Genomic DNA, 21,879 nt, shown 5'->3' on the forward strand with positions numbered 1-21,879 from the left:
GGTGAACAAAACTATTATACTCTGTAGCAGCAGGTTACAAGAGTATAAAAACATACTTATAAATCTGTTTATAGTACAGTGACTCAAAGTCTAGCTAATAAACAGTTATACATATATACATATTTCTGAAGATCTGACAATAGTCGGAGCTAACTCTTATTTATATCCGTTCACGGACTGGCAAAATTATTTGAGGTCTATTTTAGAGCCTTACAACAATAACAGAAATAAAACTAACTTCCAATGCCAGCGATAGTCAAGAGAATCAAAGGAATATTTGGTAATAGAACTTCTATTTCTGAAACAGCTATGTTGCTCTATAAAAATACCAAGGCAATGTATAGCATTCATCAATAGGGATGATGTGATTTTGACTGCTTTTTTACAGATTCGTCTCAAATTTTGTCAGTGTGTGCAATAAGGTTTGCCATTTCATCAAGTCACGTTTCATTTTGGTACAAGGCTTAAAAATTGTTCAAGATTACTTTGCAAATTCACGTCCTTCCAAAATTGATCTTCTCAGATGAGACTCATTTCAAATTAAATTGTCGCTATTGGGGTGAGCGTTATACCACGAAGTTGACCGGCGTTTTTTCTGGAATTTGATAAATTCGATCAGGACGATCTAAATTCCCAACAAGACCGCAGTATACCTCATTTTTCACGACTAAACATGTACACATTGCGAGAAGAATTTGGCGATTCGTTAATTTCGAGAAATGGTTTAGTCAAATAATCGTCAAGATCATGCGATTTAACGTAAGTATCTAGATTATTCTTCCTGAGGGTATGTTAAATCAAAATTTTAAGGCAATCAACCAGCAAAATTCCAGCCGTAATGTTCAACCGTGTCATTGGAAATTGGCGTGAACGGGTGAAAATGGAATCGTGAAGAAAAATTTGAGACCCTTTATAACTGCTTAATATCATTAGATATTTGATACATATCCATCAAACCATCAGTGGTTTTGCGACTACATCTCAATCAATCTCAAAGCTTTCCTCTGGAAAATTTATTGGGTAGTCGAAAAAGTCGTTTTGTATTTTGTAAATCGCTGTCGTTGCAGTCGTATATCTCCAGTGCTACCAATTACATTGTTTCGTACCATATAGTGTTGGAAAGGTGAGATTTTAAGTTTAATTTAAAAATTAAATTCGGGGAAGTTGAAAAAAGTTACCACTGTTCAAAAACGAGTGAAAATAATGAAGTAATTCGCTATATTCGACTACCCATTATAATAATAATAACTTAAAGAACTTATGAATTGTTTTTTGCTCAATAAAAATCACACTATATATTAAAATTTGATGGCTTGCTGGCAGACAACGAAAATCCGCGGAATGCTCGTAAACATTTTAGATTCTAATTTTCCTTGTAACAACTACTTAGAACTACTTCGAACTACGCGCAGGCGGACAGGCTTCAATATGTAACGCTCATCAGTCATCCTTCGGTATTTTTTCCTCAAATTCATAACATATTCTAGAACATCGCTTAGCGATTAGCACAAATACTCCAGCTAATGCTAGATAAATATTTAAACAGGTATGAGCTTATATAGAAATATTGTCGTTCACGCTTGTATTATACATATGTACATAAATAATATAAATGTGTGTGTATGAGACTATACTCATTTAAAGTTAGATATATTCAGCCTTGTAAGCACAATCCGGTTTCATTTATTGGTCAAGACTAGTCGCGGTGTTTTGATTGATATACTCGTACTTGGTGTTGACTGCAATGACTGTCGTGCATTTTACAAGACAGACTGTACGAGTGCAACTACTTAAATACTACTTACTTACATACATATTATTAGTGTTGTTATTGCGACAATGTAATCATAGTTCTTGCCTTTTTTGCAAATGTTTCTTAAAATATTTATGTTGTGCTGCTCACTACAAGAACAACAGGTTATATTACAATTGCAATTACAATTCAATTTGTAGGATCATTCCGTTTTCACAAAGCGGTAAACCACGCATAGAAAAAGAAAAAAAAGGTATGCATATCGTAACCATATGGAAGAAAGATTCACAATTGGTATTGCCAGTCCAGTATTTTAAAAAACTAATTTTTTTTTGTCGACTTAAAGTACACTTTGTTGTCCCAAAACTTTATTCAATTGGTAGAATTATGAGAAAAAGTGTTTGCCTGTTCGATTCGTTGCAGTGTTGCAGCGTTCGGGTCATTAAGCTCAGGGCGACGATGCTACTCGATGACTAACCAACGTAACTTTTTGTAGTTTGAACTGTAGCTTCACTGTAACATTTTCTTCTAAACCGTACTTAGATTAATTTACTTTATTTTCTTCAACATGTCAATAGAACAATATTTTTATATATTCACAACCATATTTAATAAAGCCTAAAGAGAGCAATTTGACGCCCATTTTATTTGCTCCCAGAATAAATTGTCTATGCTAAACCACTTAAGGAAAGCCTGGTATGAAATAGAAGCCTTAATTTTGATTTAATAACTACTTTGTGCCTATAACCCTTCGAAAATATGTATATGTTACTGTTTATTAGGTATTGAACTAAATACATAAGTATTAAATGTCAGCTCTCTTGTTTTCAAGTTTTTATCTTTTTTAGATCGCTTTTAAAAAGTTCCTCAATTTTCAAAAATGTTCTTATTTAACCATAACATCTAAAAAGATTAGTTAGTTGAAGAGGAAGTTGAGAAGACAACTGAGTATCAACAACTCAGCGATGGAAAAGTTGATAGTAGTAAAAAGTGTATGTGGACCCGATATAAGGGTGACACTGTAGTATTTTCAGTAAGACTGATAAAGATCATAAAAAATTGTGTAAACCTTTTTTTTTATGACATGAATATTTGATTTGAAAATCTTCGTCGTCAAAAGCCGAAATATTGCGATACAGTTCAATAAGGCATTCTTAACAGATTTTGATCGTAAAATACATTGAGCCGATCGCACAAGTTATCTATCCATAAATAGTGTTTAAAAGATTGTAATGACTTGCATAATAATTAGCTGAATTCTTATATTGTGTGTTTATGATTTTTCAATGTCACAATGACGTTCGCTTTCTTCAGTTAGACGATAGTGAAATTAGAAAGTTGGAACTGAAAGTCTTTACATGCTTTAAGCGATCTTCTTGGTGTTGAGGAAACGAATTGTAAGTGGGAAGTTACTTGCGCCATTTTTAGATTATTTTATGATAAGCCCCAACTATTTATGTATAAGTGTCTTTATGTCTAGCGGAAATTAGCGCATGAATCTCCAAAAATAATTGCATAATCAATTCTGCCAAAAGTGTAAAATGTCTCAGATAATTATCTGCTCGTCACAAAAACGCTCTGCTGCTTTATTGCCGCAAATTTACATAAAATGTAAAAAAGATTGAAACATTTTGTCAAATGTGAGTTTGTGGGTGTTTAAGCATGTATCTTTCATATATGTATTTACTTATCACATGTTATAATTATGAAAACAACCACATTTATTTGGTTGAAGAATGCGACTCAATTTCACGCTTCCACTTCCACAAAGCGCGTACGACTCGTACAATAAACACGCTTAACAATGTAAGCGGCGAAGAAGAAGTACATAGAAGCGAAAGAGGAACGTAAAACATCTTGTAAGCGGTAAAAGCGAATTATTTCAATAAAGAAGCGACAATATGTTATGCATAATGAAAGTTAAATTAGCATTTTTAACGAAAGTGCTGACTGGGCGCTACTTTTACATGCAAGTGGTCGAGTCTGTGTGCGATAAGCCGGGAAGTACGTGTGTGGGTGTGGTGCGTTAACGACGCCGGTGACTACTCTGGACTTTTTCGGTTTGTGAAGTGATCAGTTGAGCTCTTGAAAGAGAGATTATCTTGGATATAGCAATGTTTCTGCATGATATGAGTCATATATGTATGTACATCTGTAGATAGTATTGAGTGATGATTGGAAGTTCTGGTATCTAGCCTTAGAATTTTAATTCCATAAATATGTATACGTAAATTGGAGTGCGGTTAAGTTCTTCTTCGCTTGGTATATGCAAATTCACCGTAGTTCTGGTTTCTCTACGGTTTGCAACTGGAGGTAACGTACTTTTTGTGATATAGAGTTCATCTAACGTGACCTACTCAGCAGATTTTTAAATTTTTTATGACGTTCCGGTTACTTATATTTCCGCTTTCCGGGATATTTCGGAAATGCACGGACAAAAGCTCATAAATTTGCCGCCGAAACTGTTTTTTTGGTTGAAGAAAGAAGAAAACGATTCGCGAAAAATATCAGACGAAATTGAAACAATTAAATTTTTGAGGTAACACTTTTTTAGTGCTTTAAAAGGGTTGCCTTATGCTATTTTTTATTTTGTGATGAATTAAAAAATGATCTCAATGGACTTCAATCTATCAACATCAAACTGATTTAGAAACGATTTCAGATAAAGATGTTTTAAAAAAGGGTTGCCATCTACTATTTTTTATTTTTTCAAATTGATCAATTAAAATAAGCTCTTAATGGACGTCAAACTAGCTTGAAGTATTTCTGCGGCAGGTGTTTTGTCATAGGGTTGCCAACTTAAAAAATGTTTTTATTATATGGAACGATATTAGAAATAATAAAAAAATAAATTAAATTACAATAAATTCATTTGATAATCATTTCAATCTTCAAATAGGTGGCAACACTACTTGAAAATACACTACTACAAAAATCTTCTGAAACTTTCTTATGCTGATGTCTATAGACAATAACTTTAATTTAACCATTTCATAGAATAAAACAGTTTTACAATTGGCAACCATACTCAAAAATATTCTTCCCAAAAATCTTTTCTAAACGAGTTTAATTATACAAAGAAGCTCCATCGCATTTTTTCTTTAAGGTCTAACAAATTTAAACTTTTTATAATTTCCCTTGTGGAGCTTTATGATTCGAAACTATTTGCTTCACCTTAGTACAGAAAGTAACAACGGTAACTCTCAATATGTCCCCATTAAAGGAAATACAGTAGTTTTGTAAAAAAATTTACGAATTTTTTTCAGATTAAACTAATTTTTACGTACTTAATTTTTAATTAATTACTTTAATTATAAATTAAGTAATAATTTTATGATTACACTAGTTTATATGTACCTAATAATTTCGCAACAATGTTGCTAGCGAGAGTATTATAGTTTTGTTCACATAACGGTTGTTTGTAAGTCCTAAAACTAAAAGAGTCAGATATAGGGTTATATATACCAAAGTGATCAGGGCGACGAGTAGAGTCGAAATCCGGATGTCTTCGTCTGTTGGTCCGTGCAAGCTTTCGTAACTTTAAAAATTCGAGATATCATTACACACGGTATTCTTTGGCTCCATAAGTTTTATGGCGGAAACCGAAAACCTATAAAGTGTATAACTAAGCCAAGGCAAAATTTTTATTATATTTATTTTAATTATAATTATGTCAAGCAAAGTCTACAGAGTCGTTTCCTTAGGCATTTTTTAAGTTCAAAAATGGAAGAAATCGGTTAATAACTACGCCCACCTCCCCATACAAAGGTTGGTGTTGAAAATTTTAATAAAACGTTAAATTAAAACTTTTTAAAAATTTTGAATTAATTATTTTAATTTTAAAGCATTTTTAATTAAGTAATATTTTGATTTTATGATTACACTAAGTTTTATGTACCTAATTTTATTAACTATTTTAATTATAATAATATAATTTTTAATGAATTACTTTAATTATAAAATATAATTTAATTAAGTAATATTTTAATTTTATATGCTATTTGTAATACTTAATTGTTTCAACTTTATTTTTCGTGTCTCTGCAGAATTTTGTCTATCACCGATCTGCCACCTTTGCCAAAAAGTCTTAGTGGTATCAATAAAATGCTCGGCTCCGATTCGGGTTTGATCAGCGACGATGCCGGTGTCAATATGGAAAACCAAAACAACAATCACAACAACATTAGCGCCGGTAGTGCGCAAAGTTTGAGCAACAGCAATCTGGACAATAGCGTAGAATACCAAAACGGCGATAATAATAATAACAGCAACAACAACAGCAACAGTACTACGAATAGCGTTAATAATATTGGCAAAAATGAATTGAACACAGCGAAATTGTTGGAAAGTAACGAAATGGACGTGAGCAACAAGTCAAAGACATCGAATGCCGCACCACTACCAACCACAACAACAGCAGCGATAGCAACAACAAATGTGAAAGAAGCAACCACGACGGCAGCGTCAGCCGCAGCGGCGACGCCCGCGAAATCAGGCGTCAGCTCGAACGCCGCTGGCGCTGGCGGTGCGGTGGCGAGCGTGACAGGAAGCACACTGGATACGCAATTAGCCATTTTGAGAAAAGAAATGGTAAGTGTAAGCCTAATGCCTTTTTGTTGTTTATCGTTTATTGTGGTTTTTTGTGGTGGTTAAAGACTACATACAGCGGGAATGTAAAATTGTTTCGCATTACCAGCTCAGTGTGAAGCCACAATTACTGTTAGCACACATGCAAACAAACAATTACTAGGAATGGTTAGCGCATGCGCGGCGGAAGACCGGACGTCAAAGTGCTTTACTTGCAAATGCTTTATACACATATTCGGCTACATGAGTTCATATCATTTGAAATTTATTGAACCCTACACGTGCGATCGGCGGATGTTCTGGGTGCTCGTAGAGCAAGGGACGTTGACCCACACGATTTCTAGCTAAAGTTTTGAGAAGTGTTAAAGAAAGTTAATTTGCTTGTAGAAAAGTAAAGTAAGAGAGGTGAAAATCCATAGTAATATATAGTCTTTCTATAGTAAAAGTCTCTTATACTTAAATAAACAGTTTTAGTTCTAGGCGTCTGAAACTTGAAGTCCTCCAATCAAGTAAACTGCTATAACTATGCGATCTGAGGGATTGCTTCTTCTTTATTATCGTTGACATCGCTTATTCGGTTACAGATTTATTTACAACAGCGCGCCAGTCGTTTCTTCTTTTCGCTGTTTGGCGCCAATTGGACACTCCAAGATTCTCCACCTGGTCTTTCCAACGGAGTGGGGGCCTTCCTCTTCCTTTGCTTCCCCCGGCGGGTACTGCATTGAATACTCTCAGAGCTGGATGACCTAGCTAGCGTAGCTGTTGTATCTTAATTCGCTGTACTATGTCAAGGCCGTCGAACATCGTGTTCTGCTCGTCATTCCATCGACTGAGGTATTCGCCGTTGCCAATGCGCAAAGGATCATAAATCTTCCGCAGAACGTTTCTCGAAAACTCTTAACGCGGAGATACCAAATTCAGATATCGCGGCAGCTCCTTTTCGTGCTGTCAAAAGCAGCATTTAAATCGACGAAGAGGTGGTGTGTGTCGATTCTCTTTTCACTGGTCTTTTCCAAGATTTTGGTGCATCTGGTGAATATCTGGTCAGTTGTTGATTTGCCAGGCCTAAAGCCATACTTATAACGTCCAATCAGTTTGTTGACGGTGGGCTGTAATCTTTCACACAATTCGCTCGATATAACCTTATATGCGATGATGACAAAGCTTATCCCACGGTAGTTGGCACAGATTTTGGGGTTTCCGTACTTGTGGATTGGGCAGAGCATACTTAAAATTCAATCCTCGGGCATGCTTTCGTCCGACCATATTCTACAAAGAAACTGATGGCTACTGCGGATAATTTCTTCACCACCGTATTTGAGTAGCTCGTCTGGTAATGCATCGACCTCCATCCGCTTTGTTGTTCTTCAGACGCGTGATTGCTATTTGCACTTTTTCATGGTCGGGCAATGGAACGTTTGTTTTATCGTTATCGATTGGGAAATTGTAATCACCATCGTCTGCTGTTATGCTTTCACTGCTATTCAGTAGGCTGTAGAATTGTTCACTCCATAATTTCAGTATGTTCTGGGAATCAGTCACTAGATCACCTCTGGTGATTCTACAAGAATATGCTTCGATCTGGAAATCTTCTGTTAGTCGCCGCATCTTTTCGTAGAACATTCAACCATTATTGTGTCGGCCAGCTGCATCTTTCTAAAAATTATACTAGCTTGGTACTATTGTTAATGCTTTATACATTCCTTGACATGTTCTAGCTGTTTAGCGAAGTTGGCTTTCCCGAGCGCCCTCCACCAATACATCATAAACCATTAAAGATTTAATCACGGCTTCGTAAACCTAAAGCACAGCTTTGCGTGATAGACCCCTCCGCTTCCATTCATAGCTCCTTTAAAACAATGTATGGTGTGAAGTGGAGAGTTCCTACAACACGAGGAGGGATATATCCGGCGTTTTATATCACTTTTTAAATAAAACTAGTCTCGTTTTATTTGGATTGTCAGCTAAGCCGATTTCTTCGTCCAATTGGTTAGCACATTGGGGTATCTTTGGGTTGACTCGTACACTTTTCCTTTAACCACGAACGCAACATCCGCACTGATCCTCGTTCCACAAGTTCTTTCAATAGGTCGTATAGGACCAAGGTGTAGATTAAACTGAAGAGAACCCCACCACGGGGGTATCATTGACTTGTCATAATGCTCGCGCAGCGCTTTACTACTCCTCGATAGTTTTGTCTTAAGGGGTCAGTAGGGTAATCTGGGCTGTTTTTTGCTATTTTTTTCATAGAAATTTATTCTAAAATAGAACTTTTTTTCACATATCATGAGGTATTTCGTGGAGTGTATAAACAAATTTTTTTTCGGAATTTTTTGATGATATCTTTCGGAGAAATGGCTGGGTGAATGAGATGCGTTTTTTCACTGGCGGATTTCTCAAGTTTGGATCATGTGAAACACAAAAACCCAATTTATTTTTAAAATATCCGTGAATGGTTATCGTTCCTACTGGAATAATGAAAATAAGGGAAGACAATATAAGAGATCTTTTATATATTACACCGGACAGATTTAGATCAGATATTTTTTCATCTCATTAAAGGAGGAGATATGCCAGTTTGCGCTGATTTTTGAGTATGCGAGCTCGGCAATGTGATAAAAACTATTAGACTTCAGTCCTAGTTCATTTATTATTATTACTTTTAGTATCAGAATTAGCTGAAACAGCGATATTCTGAAATAATTATTATAAATTTCTTATGTCATATAAAATGGTTGGAAGATGTGCTAATAAAGTATGAAAAACTTTTCACTTAGACAATGTTCAAACTAAATTATATTTTATTTCATTTCTAAATGCCATTTGAGGCACCTTATGTATCAACAGTCAAAAGTAGCTATAAATTAAACTCATATTTAATATGTGTTAACTAGCACCATATGTATGTATATGTATCTAAATACAGTGGTTCTAAGGTTGATAAACTTAGTAACTCTACTTTTTTGCATTGATTTACACGCGTTGATTGCAAAGATTTCCAGTTGCCGCAAATGGTTTCTGGTCAAAATCGCGCTTTCCTGAGCTCACTCTGACTTTGACTTTGACTTTGACATGATGTAGCTCCACCACAAACTTTCGCTTAGTACGCATGTGGGTACAAGATATGAGCCAGATACATATAATATACATACATACATATATTGTACCTATGGATATAACTTAGCTATATACTAGCATGTAGATACATACATAAGTATATATAAACGCTCTTTTATGCATTTGTGCATATTGATGAGCGCACAGCTAGCCGGCACTATTTTCGTTGCATTATTATTACTTTTTTTTTTACAAATTTGTTGTTGTGTAGGTGTGAGTTCATATTCTTTGGAGGCGTACTGTTAAGACACAAATGTTTTGAGACTTTGAGTGATGCGGCCAAAAAGTTACGAGCACAAAAAAATTATATATGTATGTATATTTCTACACTTTTATATGTATATTAAGGTATATTTATACACATCCATAAATATGTATGTATGTCTGCATGTGCGCGCTCTCTCTATCATAGACATCTTCATCCAAACAGCTCGTTGATTGCGCTGCATTTCTATCATCGCCTTTTGCTCTTTGCACGTTGGCTCCTGCACTGCTGTCCATAGCCATTAGTTACTCACGCTGTCTGTCTGATTGTCAGTCAGGCAGTCACTTAGCGCTTGGTGAGCTGTGATTTTATTAGAAGAAAGTGAAATGAGTTGACCTTAAAAGAGTTTCTTCTTTTGCCTTCACCGTGTGTTGCCACCTTCTTGTTGGTCGCATGTTGCTGCTTTTGTTTGTACGTTGTCTTCTTCTTTTCCACTTGTAGTGCTTGCTTGAGTTTTGGGGTCTTTGGGGGGGGTTAAGAAATACAATGAGTTTTATTTTGTGAAACGTATGAAAAATGCATAAAAATGAGCAAATGAAGCGTACAAATAGAGACAAATTGCAACAACAATGCGCATACACAAAACTAAAAATAAATCAGTAACCCACACACTCACACGAAAAAATACTAAAAATAGTAGAAATACCAACATTTTACACGCACACATACATTCTCTCATACAAATTAAATATCTGTTGGAGGTGCATAGTTTCGCTGCGTTTGCTATGCGTTACACGTGCACACACATACATTCACCTTGCATCGCATTGTGTTGTTTTCATCTATAAGTTCATTTTTTATTTTTATTGTAGTATACAATATTTATTTCCCACTTTTTTCTTGGCTTTCGTTCGTACTCGTAATTTTTCCATAGTACTCATAAAGTAGTCATATTCACCGTTATACGCATCTTTGCGCATGCGCTTTAGCCATTGTCTGTAGGTTCGTTTGTAAGTCGAGTTTTTGTTGTGCCGCTGTCACGTCGCCACTTGCAGTTTGTTTTGGTGTCATTGCCAACGTCACGTGTCACGTTCAAACTTACTCACTCACCCACATTTGTTAAAGAAAACAAAAAAATTCAACGACATTATCTATTCATATGAAGATTATAGAAAGTATTTTATTTTCCATATGCATATGTGTATGGTATATGTTCTCATAAAGTTCAAAAAAATAATAGTTGGAGAAATGTAGCTGATCTATTTTTATAAGTTGGTGACTTTTTGGGGGATTTTACTGTCCGAAAGTGCTAAAAAATTGTTGCCTTCTGCGTTTCAACATTTTTCTGTGCGTTGTTTTTGAGTTTGTTTCATTTGAAAAATGTTTTTTTCATAAATGCCTGCTAGAGTGAACCTTTTAGGATGTCTGTTTCGATTTTCAAAACATAACCTCAATTTTATTCTCGGTAATATAATCAGCGAAATAATGCTTGGAGATAATAAATTTATTATCAAATTTCATTCCTCAGTTTCGTTCAGTCTGTTGATGTTAAACCTGTTGGAAGAGTGAACAATTTATAAGTCCGTTTCGACAAGAGTCAGTGTTTTTTGAAATGGGGTGCCGAGTTAAAATATTTCTTAATCGTTAGTTGTCTTCTGCACACATATTCCGATATCTATTTGCGAAATATTTACAAAATTACTGTTTTCTATGAAAAATATTAAATGTTCGTCGTCGTGAGTTCGCTCGGACAAACAACTTATTTATATTTAAATTGAAACCATATTCTTACGAGAGGTCTACTCACAAAAATAACCAAAACAGTAGCCCTAATAAATCATATAAAAGAAGTACACTTCTAGACTTTATTGCCCAATACTATCTGATAATATTGTATTTCATACGGGCTGGCAAAAAAACTTATGTTCGCAAATTTTAATAGAAATGTTTTTTATCGTCTTCAAAAATCATCAAAGGAGGCATGCTAAAGCTTAATAAAATTTTCCATACACTTGCTTTCAGTGCCTTCAGCAAATTGTGTTTTTTTCCGATTTCGGCTCCTTTCTCTTTCGTCACTAGTAATGATGAGTTTGATGAATGTAGTGTACTCAGCTACGTTGTGACTTGTCGAGAGCGAACTCTATTCCAGTTTTTGGTGCGAGCATAGACAATCTTAATACCCATAACAATATCCAAATCATTACCTAAACAAAACCCCAATCCAATAGCCAAAATAATACCCAAAACAATAACCAAAATGTTAGATTCGAGTAATGAGAAATGCTGATATACTTTGCTATATCTCTGCTGCCAATACAACGATTTTCAATCGATTTATCGTCATTAACAGAGGTGTATGTGCAACTTCCTTGAAGCAAGTTTTTGATGACTTCACGAACTTCACTGTATGCTTTATGACATTCAAATACTTGTATTCGTGACAAAGAAGGCTCTCTGAAACGCTTCTGCAATATTTTCAATGATTCCGTTGCCGTCATTTCATTGAAAACACAAAATTTTAAGCCCACTTATATTCAATTCTTTCCGTGGTAAAAATCGCGAGACAATTTGTCTTAAATGAACCAGCCCGATCAAATTTGATCAGTTGGTATATAACTCATTATTTAATTTCATACAATTCTACTCACATGGACTTTGAAAAAGTACGGACTCTTACGCTTTGGGAACTATGATGATCTTACCAACAACGTATTTGAAAAATGAAAAAGCTTTCAAATCTCTAGAAGTAGATATGAATTTTTGTAAACATATAGAGATCTCTTTTATTAAACGTTTACGTTCTTAAAAGTCACTTTGGTATACCGCTACAGTTGGAACGAATATATATGTATATTACATAATGTTAACCGATTAATGTCTTGGAAAGACTACTTTCTTAGCTATATACATGTTCTTATTAAAAAAATTGTATGTGAAAGCAACAATGAAGTCTAATTTAATACTAGTGAGCATGCGAACAGCTCGAGTAAGTAGTTTAAGTTGGATGTTTTTTTTAACTCTAGTCTATTTGATTTATGCCAGCCGGTTGTTCGTTTCACTACTCTCCGAGTTCTGGTGGCTTGACAGTTTATTTCTATTTCTTTTGTTTCTGCTTACACAGTAACTAGTAGTAAAAGCTGCTGCACTCTTGCGCCAAATAATTTATTACGAAATTATGCCAGTTTTGACATTGAGTTATTACCAATAGCTAAAAATATCGAGCGGGATTAATTATATTGGCTCGTTCTTGAGCAACATTTTACAATAAAATTGTAGTGCATAAATTCGGAGTTGACTTCATTTGAATTTTGTAGAGCGACTAAAGAAACGTGACTGAATTTTATTGAATGCTGTGAATTGAAAAGAGCATGGCGAAAGATTTATGAGCTGAAGCCAAAGGAAGGGTGCATAAGTATATATGTATGTCTATAAATTGGTTCTATACTTGTAGTATATTATAAATGAAGTCATGCCACATGTAAATTGTATATATGCATGGTATCCACTTGGCTTGTATGTATCTAATATGCGCGATGTGGGTGTTAGATCGGTCAAGGATTCTTGTAAATCATTTTAATTTAAATTAATTCTTCGTTTTTGTTTTCTGGGTCAAATATTAATATATTTTTTCACCCCACCAATAATATTAGTTGCAAAGGTGAAGTTAATTGCATAAATTACAAAGTATATTCATTTTGCTTCGCTGATCACTACGTATTGGTCGTACAAAATCACGATTCTCAAAAATAATAAAAACCACTTTTCCAACTCACAATTTGTTTAGTGCTGCTTGCCATAAATTAACAGCCAAATAAACGCGGCGGACAGCAAAAATTATCGGCAACATTAAACAAGCGGCAACAAGCAATTTGAGAGAATGAATTGCAATGCGTCTGCGCCGCTGCTGGCGTCGCCAACGCAGCACATTTCGTGCACAGAATATCAGGTTAAATAGATGCAAGACAAAGAGCAGCGAATTCACTGGAAAAAACGCTATCAACCAACTGGTTATTGATTCACTTCGCCAGCTGCAGCAACCATAAGTCGTTGCAGTCAACGTCGGCAGCAGTAGCGGCAGCAGAAACAACAGCTATTGGATCTGAATGTTAAAGCGCTGAAATGCAATTATAAACGGAGTTTAGAAAACCTGCGCAAAAATGACAGTAATTTACGTGAATACAACGTTGAGAAGTGGGTGGGGAGAATCAAGAGGGTGGCGGGCGTTGGTGCGCGAGGTACGAAAGGCGGTCAAAGCGTGAGGTGAGTTGCTCACCTTAGCGCTAAATGGCGCACCGCGTTTTTTCTTTGTATATTTACTTATACAGAAATATATATACATACATACAATATAGTTTATTAAGTGGAAGCGCTCATCATGCGACTTCTTGGCCAAAGACATCGCTTTCCAGCGCTCGTCTGTTTTCGCTTTTATATTACTTGACTTTTGCTTTTAGCTGTTTGGGCAGCGTGGTGACATTTGAATTTATTGGTGTGACACCACCGGAAAGCATTTTGTGCCAAATGTCAGCAAGTAGCAAACTTGAAAAAAAAAACAAAAAAACAAAAAAAGAAAACAAAAATAAAAATACCATTAATTAAATTAAAATAAAAAATGAACATAAATTATAATCTATAAAAAAAAATTAAAAAAACTAAAACTAGGTTTAAAACAAAATAAAATTAAAAATAATGGAACATCAGAAATGTTTTAAATTTAAAAATCTTAATAAAAATATACAATAAAGGTAAAAAAATATACAATAAATATATAAAATAAAAAAAAATATAAAAATGTCAAAATTTAATATGTAAATATTATTAATTTAATTTATTTATTTCCTATTTTAAACATTCAAAAATAACTAAAAAAAGAAAAAATGTTAATTAAAACAATAAGCCGAACAAAATTAAAATAAAAAATAAAATTAGAATGGAAAATATATTGAAAAAGAAATTAAATATTGAATAAAAATTAGAAGAACATCAGGATAATACGGTAAAACTTGGAAATAGATAATTTGATTTAAAGAGGCAAACTAATTAACTGAAAACTTTAAAATAATTAATTTTTGCCCAAAAACCTGAACAGGAGAGGAAAATCTTAAATATAACAAGTAAGGAAGGGCTAAGTTCGGGTGTCACCGAACATTTCATACTCTCGCATGATAAAGTGATAATCGAGATTTCATTATACGTCATTTACATATTTTTCAAATACCGTCTTTTTGTAAAGTTTTATTCCGCTATCATCTTTGGTTCCTAATGTATATACTCGTATTATACAGAAAAGGCATCAGATGGAATTCAAAATAGCGTTATATTGGAAGAAAGCGTGGTTGTGAACCATATTTCGTACATGTCATCAGGGTGTTAAGAAAATATTATATACCGAATTTCATTGAAATCGGTCAAGTAGTTCCTGAGATATAGTTTTTGGTCCATAAGTGGGCGACGCCACGCCCATTTTCAATTTATAAAAAAAGTCTGGGTGCAGTTTCCTTCTGCCATTTCTTCCGTAAAATTTAGTGTTTCTGACGTTTTTTGTTAGTCCGTTAACGCACTTTTAGTGATTTTCAACATAACCTTTGTATGGGAGGTGGGCGTGGTTATTATCCGATTTCTTACATTTTTGAACTGTGTATGGAAATGCCTGAAGGAAACGACTCTATAGAGTTTGGTTGACATAGATATAGTAGTTTCCGAGATATGTACAAAAAACTAAGTAGGGGGCGGGGCCACGCCCACTTTTTCATAAACATTACGTCCAAATATGCCCTTCCCTGTGCCAAATTTCACTTTAATATCTTTATTTAAGGCTTAGTTATGACACTTTATAAGTTTTCAGTTTTCGCCATTTTGTGGGCGTTAGTTATAGGACTTACAAACAACCGTTATGTGAACAAAACTATAATACTCTCCTTAGCAACTTTGTTGCGAGAGTATAAAAATACATACAAAACAGGAAAATCTGAAAAAGTTAAATAAAAAATAATTAAAATAAATGAGAAGATAAAACTTTAAAATAATAAATTTTTTTCAAAAAAATTATAATATACAACTCGAGAAATTGAAAATAAAGAGCTTTATAATAAATAATTTTATTAAATATTTTATATAAAAAAACTTAAAGAACGCAAAAAATCAGAAAAAAATAAAAATGTGAAATAAAAAAAAACAAAAAAATCGAGAGTTGAGAAACTCCGAAATAATTAATTTCTTTCAAAAATGAAAGACTAAAATTTTTTATATAAAAACAGAATAAATCAGAAATATGTAAATGAAAAATATTAAAAATAAATATAAAAAAAAAATTGCAACGCAACATTTTATACTTTATTCACTTCAAAACAAAAAAAAATAAAAAATGCAACTATAATAAGTTTAAAATAAAAAACATAGTAAATTAGAAATAATATATAAATAAAAAATATTAAAATTATGTCTTAAAACAATAAAAATGAAGAACTATTAATACTATATAATTTATTTCGTTCAAAAGAAATTAAAAAATAAAACTAAAAATAAAACAGAATATGTAGAAAACAAATTTTTTTAAATAAATATAACAAAAAAACATGGAATTAAAAAACTCCAAATAAAAATAATTGTCTTATTTCTCTTCCACTTCGATTTCTATCGCATTGAGCATTTAATTGCGACTTCAATTCGCGGCGCACTTGAATGACGATTTCCGCTGAGCAAATTGCCGTGGACAACACGCGTCGCCCAACGCGCCACCTGTGCGCAACAATAAGTCTCACCACTTTTTACGTGTGTTTGCGTTGTTTTTGTTGTTATTCTTTTTGCCGTTTCGCAAAGTGTTTTAATGATGAGCGATTAACGTCGCCGTTTTCCTGCAGCGTTTTTTGCTTCATTTACTCTTTTCTTGATTCGCTGACTGTAGCCTCGTCTTCCAGCCGCTCGCTCAGCTGACTTCATTAGAAATGTTTAAATTTTTAATTTTTCTATCTTCATTTATTTTTTTTTATCAATAACTCTTTTTCAATAAATTAAAATTATTTGCGGCGAAAGCAAAGGTACAGCGAAATTTAAATTTCTTCTTTAATACAAAACTTGAAAAAAAAACTTAAATAATACTTGTATTATCAATATCATTTAAAATATGTAATGACCCCGGTTAGTGTCGCTTGGCTCAAACACTCGCGCGCATGCGGTCACCGCTATTTATAGCTGTTCGCCCTGCTGGCCCTCCGTCCCACCGGTTGGAGTTCACAACACCAGGCATGAATTATGGAGCTAATGGCATATTAATACATATCATCGCTTCGCACTAATGACCTTTCTTCTGGCTAAATCGAAAGTGGTTTGTATGTTTGCCGTTGTCTTCTTCGGTACTTCGGTCTGCTAGATTAGCTTGTTTTGGGAGTGTTGTCTTCATTTAAACACGCGCCGTGACCACAGATTTGTGTGTATATTAAAATAAATGAGCACTTTTACTTTCTTTGCTACTGTAAGAAAGACAGCTTTGACGCTGTAATTTGATAAATGTGGAGAAACTGGAAATTGTTGGACCTTTTCTACACTTATTTACATAGTCAACAATCTCGGAGTTGTTAGTTAAAAATATGCTTGGTATTATTGCTTTCAAAGTACTTTTAAGTCTGTCTGTCCGCCTGCGAATTAGTCCCTCAGTTTTTGAGATATCAATCTGAAATTTTGGCACTTCCTCTTCTCCTCAAGAAGCTGCTGAATTGTCGTAACCACCAGTACCGGGTCACTATCGCATATAGCTGCCAGACATACTCGGCCAAGATTCAGCCTTTGTATTGAAAACTTTTTTATTTGACGAGTTGTCTTCACGAATTTTGTCAGAGATTTTTGTCCGAAGTAACAGTACAACCTCCCCAAAAATTGTTCGGAACGGACGACTATGGCACACAACTGCAATACAAAGTAACCGATTTAACTCAAGCCCTTTTATGGAAAAATCGTTTATTTTACAAGATATGTTCTCAAATTTTGGCCCGGATTTTTGTCCAAGAGAGCGGTACAATCCTCCGAAGAAATTGTTCAGTTAAGACCGCTATAGCATGTATGTAGCTGCCATACAAACTGAGCGATTCTAGTCGAGTTCTTGTATGAAATCTCTTGTATTTGTGAAAGATAATATAGCTTCGGTGCAACCTTGTTCAGTTCTCTTTGTAAGATATCCATAGGATAGGTTAATCTGGTAGGTCAATAAGCGACGCATAGATCAGTTTGGTCCTTTGCGATACCAGATGGAGTTCACTTGGTAAGTCCAAGAGGAGTAGTCATCGTTTAGGATCCCTGCTCTTGACGCGAATTTTAACAGACTCTGCGGCCTCACTATCGATACCTCCTCCAGCGTATCATATTGTGGGACCCCAGATGCTTATATCTTTGCCAATGCGGGACAAGCGCACAAGATATGCTTGATTGTTTCCCTACTCTAGACATTTCTTTCAGCCTTCTCGATCTGTAAGTCCCATCCTGCGGGCGTGTGCTGCCACCAGATATTGACCAGTTAGTATTCCATCATGTTCCTACAGTCTCTTCTATCGATTGCCAATAGGAATTTTGTGTACTTCCAGGTTCCAGGTTCAGGTAGCTCGTTCCATGGGGTTTTGATTTTCTTTTGCATGCTTCTGTCAAGATCGTCGCATTGTCTGTATGAGTTTCCCAATGTTGATCACGTTTTCGGATGTTAGCCGTACACCATCCTTGGCAATCTCGTCCACTATTTCATTGCCGTCGATGCTTTTGTGACCTGCCACTCAGTAGAAGTGAAGTTGCTTACTTCTGGCAACACTTTACTCTACTGCCCTGCTTCTCAAAACACTTCTGGCCGATATGCCAGACAAGGTTACTACTTTGATTGCTGCTTGGCTGTCTACGTAAATGTTGACTCTGGAATTGTCTGCAGGTACAGTACTTCACTCCACTGCTTTCGCAATAGCAAAGACCTCAGCTTGAAATATACTGCAGTGGTTCGGCAACTTAAAAAGTTGCCTTATGCCTAACTCCGGTACATTTCCGCACCAACTCCATCGTCCATTTTCTACCCATCCGTATAGATGTTTAGAGTGCTGCGTGTAGCTAACATACCTTTACGTCAGGCATCTCTTTCTATGTTTACTTTGAACCTTCTTTCCCAATTTAAAAGTAGGGTCTTGTAGCCGGTGTTTGCCCAACCGCCATTACCCAACGAGCTATGCCCGAAGTTTCTATATGTAAATTAATTCTCCTGCAGGTCTATAGATGGCCGGTTTAGTACCAGTTCAAGAGCCGCCGTTGGAGTTGTTTTTAAAGCGTTATGCACAGCTCAGCGAGTCTCTGAAGCCTTTCCATTGGCTTCCGGTATGTGGATTTCCTTACGGCAGTCCACCATACTACTGTACCGTAGTGCAGAATTGGTCTAACGATAGCTGTTTAGCACCACGGCATGAGAGCCTTCAAGTTGTGCCGAGTATCTGCCTACACGCATATAAACATGCCTGGCTCACCATTCTTCCTCACTCTTTCTTTCACGTTGTGCTCTCACTACCTCAAGATACTTGGTGTGGTCCTTGAGAGAGAGTTGTGTCCCATTTATAGAAGGAAACTTCCATAGAGGAATTTTTGCTTTCTTGTGATACCCCAACCCCAGACTCACTTGCGATGTCCAGTTCCGGACTGTAGTATTGACAGTGGTCGTCATAATACTGCTAATGGTTTGTAGACACCTACCCGTTATTAAGATGGCAATGCCTTCCGCATGTGACTCTATCTTGGGGCTTTGCCTTGATATCCATAGAAAAGACAGTATTAAATAATAAATCACAAATTTTCCATACAAAAAGAAACTAAAATATTTGGCACGTCCAAGTTGTTTGAAAAACGCTCAGATTTGAAAATTAAACTTTTCATGACTTGGCCTTTTATTGATTTTTGAATTTTTAGTTTTGTTTTATTTTACAAAAGTCTGTCTGTCCCAATTGCGCTTTATAGCTTGTAACCACTTGTATTGTCGACAACAAATAACCTGTTGCTCGAGTTCGTTAAATGTTGCACCCATACATACAAACATTTTCATGGACGGACTAAGAAAGAAGTGTGTTAACTGCCAAATGAGAGTGAGGATAGACTTTGAGGGTTGTGGGGAAGACGCATGCGCGGTGTGTAAGATTCAGCAAAGCTGACTGCAAAGAATAAAAACAGAATTTAAATGTTAAATTAAGCAAAAAAAAAAAGAAATAAATATAATCTGAAACTAAGGTGCGGGTTAAACAAAGGAGCGCCGACCAACTGCTTACTGTTTGTGGAAAAAAAATTCGCTCAAGAAATATTGTTGATAAAAAATCAAAGAAAAAATCGCAACACGATCGCTTACAAAAACAATGCAATGACATTTTACATACAAACCGCTATAAATATATACTATATGTGTGTGTGTGCAAGTCTGTGGTAAATTGTTAGATTGTCAGTTGCCACTAGTTAAGCCTGCATTGTTTAATGCTAAAATATATAGATATACATATATGTAAATATGTACTTATCTAAGTATTTGTTTAGGCAACTAGCGCTTAAGTGCGACAACAGCAGAGTCTAGCTGTAGCTAAATTGTAATATTGCTTGAGTTCTTTTGTGGCGTTCGCTGAGTTTTCGATTTTACTGGAGCGTGAAAATGCGAGTTATCTGTGAGCTCATGCCGAGTACTTAGTGGGCCGACTGTACTTAGGGGCTTATACGACTATTCCAAGTGACAAGCTTTGTTGCCAAGCAAACAGTTGTATAACGTGCAAATTGCAGTATAAATACATACATACATATGTATATACACATGCATATTTATGAGGCTAACTTGCTTTGCATGAATAATAGAATCATTTGTATTTCTTCCGATTGAATTTTCACACATTTTGTTTAATTTTTCATATTTCAAGCACTTTTTGCCTTTAAAAATGTTGACAAATTTACCTGAGGACCAAGAAGCTTAGAAAATATCATTTGCAAAGAGACACTGATATTTAGTCAACTCAATACTAATTCTTTTGTTAGGAGCTTCTGTTGTGCTTACCATAGTTGTATCATTGTGTCCATGAGCAACCCTGTTTTCATTACTTGTCATATCTGTTGTGCGGATAATATTGTTTAAAGGAACAATGCATTTTGATAAATTTGTTGTACTCATAGTTCTTATACTAGTTGTTAGTTCCATATAATAAGCTATCGTTCTACTTTGGTCTTAGTTTCGTAGATTTGTCGAAGAGTTCTTATTTCGGAACCCAATTATTATGAGCCAGTGTCCTGTGCTGTGTATCTGCAGTAAAAATTAAGAGCTTTTGGTTATTTTTGAACATTTTTTGAGCAAACGTCTTTCACTAATTAGTCCAAAAATCAACTTTTGCTGTAATTATATTGGTTGGACTCTATTTTTTTAGCTGAAGGGGCTGCTATTTTAAATGGCATACCCAGAGACTTGAAACGCAAACTGTCCCTTTACGAAACACGAACAAATTTACGAATTATAAACAGCATAAGCTGTGAGAGATATAACTCTCACGCCTTCTGTGAAGTCCAATATCTTTTTTACAATGAACTATATCTTCGGTTTATAAAAAAACAAGACACACAAAACAAACAATTATAATATTGGAGTAGTTATTATTATCATGACTCTTTAAAAAGTCCTGCAACCGTCAAGCTTTACTGGGCTATCTCTACGCCAACAAATTTTATTATGCTTCCCTCTGCATTGCTGAAAACCATTGAGTGCAGTTTTTTTAAAATATTCCAAAGCCTAGCCTTCCTGTTTTTTACAGGGTGTTTCTTTAGACTTGTGGGTTTCCTGTTTGGCGACAATTGGAGATTCCAAGTCTATCCACGTCCTTCCCCATGTATCTTTTCAACGGAGTTGAGGTCTTCCTCTACTTTACCCGGCGGGTACTACGTTGAATACTTTTAGATCTTGAGTATTTTCATCCAAATGGACGATATGACCTGTCTCTTAATTCGCTGAATTAGTCAATGTCGTCGTATAACTCGTACAGCTCATCGTTCCATCGAATGCGATATTCACCGTGGCCAAATCGCAAAGGACCATAAATCTTCTGCAGAAATTTTCTCTCGAAACTCGTAACGCTGGCTTATCAGATGTTGTCATCACGCACACCTCTGCACTATATAGCAGAAATTTGATGATTAGTTACTTTTAGTCTTTGTTCTTCGAGAGAGGACTTTACTTCTCAATTGCCTA

The 21,879-nt window shown here is 35.1% G+C and overlaps 1 protein-coding gene across 1 annotated transcript in view; it reads left to right on the top strand.

Annotated features, from left to right (window-relative positions):
* Positions 1-21,879, top strand: part of LOC120768774 (putative uncharacterized protein DDB_G0277255) — a 140,339-nt gene that overhangs the window by 53,795 nt on the left and 64,665 nt on the right. The window contains exon 2 of the mRNA XM_040095557.1: positions 5,800-6,343. Coding sequence (XP_039951491.1) covers positions 5,800-6,343 — 544 coding nt within the window. The remainder of the gene's footprint in view (positions 1-5,799; positions 6,344-21,879) is intronic.

Source organism: Bactrocera tryoni, chromosome 1 (genome assembly GCF_016617805.1).
Source record: "Bactrocera tryoni isolate S06 chromosome 1, CSIRO_BtryS06_freeze2, whole genome shotgun sequence".
Classification (NCBI taxonomy): Eukaryota; Metazoa; Arthropoda; class Insecta; order Diptera; family Tephritidae; genus Bactrocera; species Bactrocera tryoni.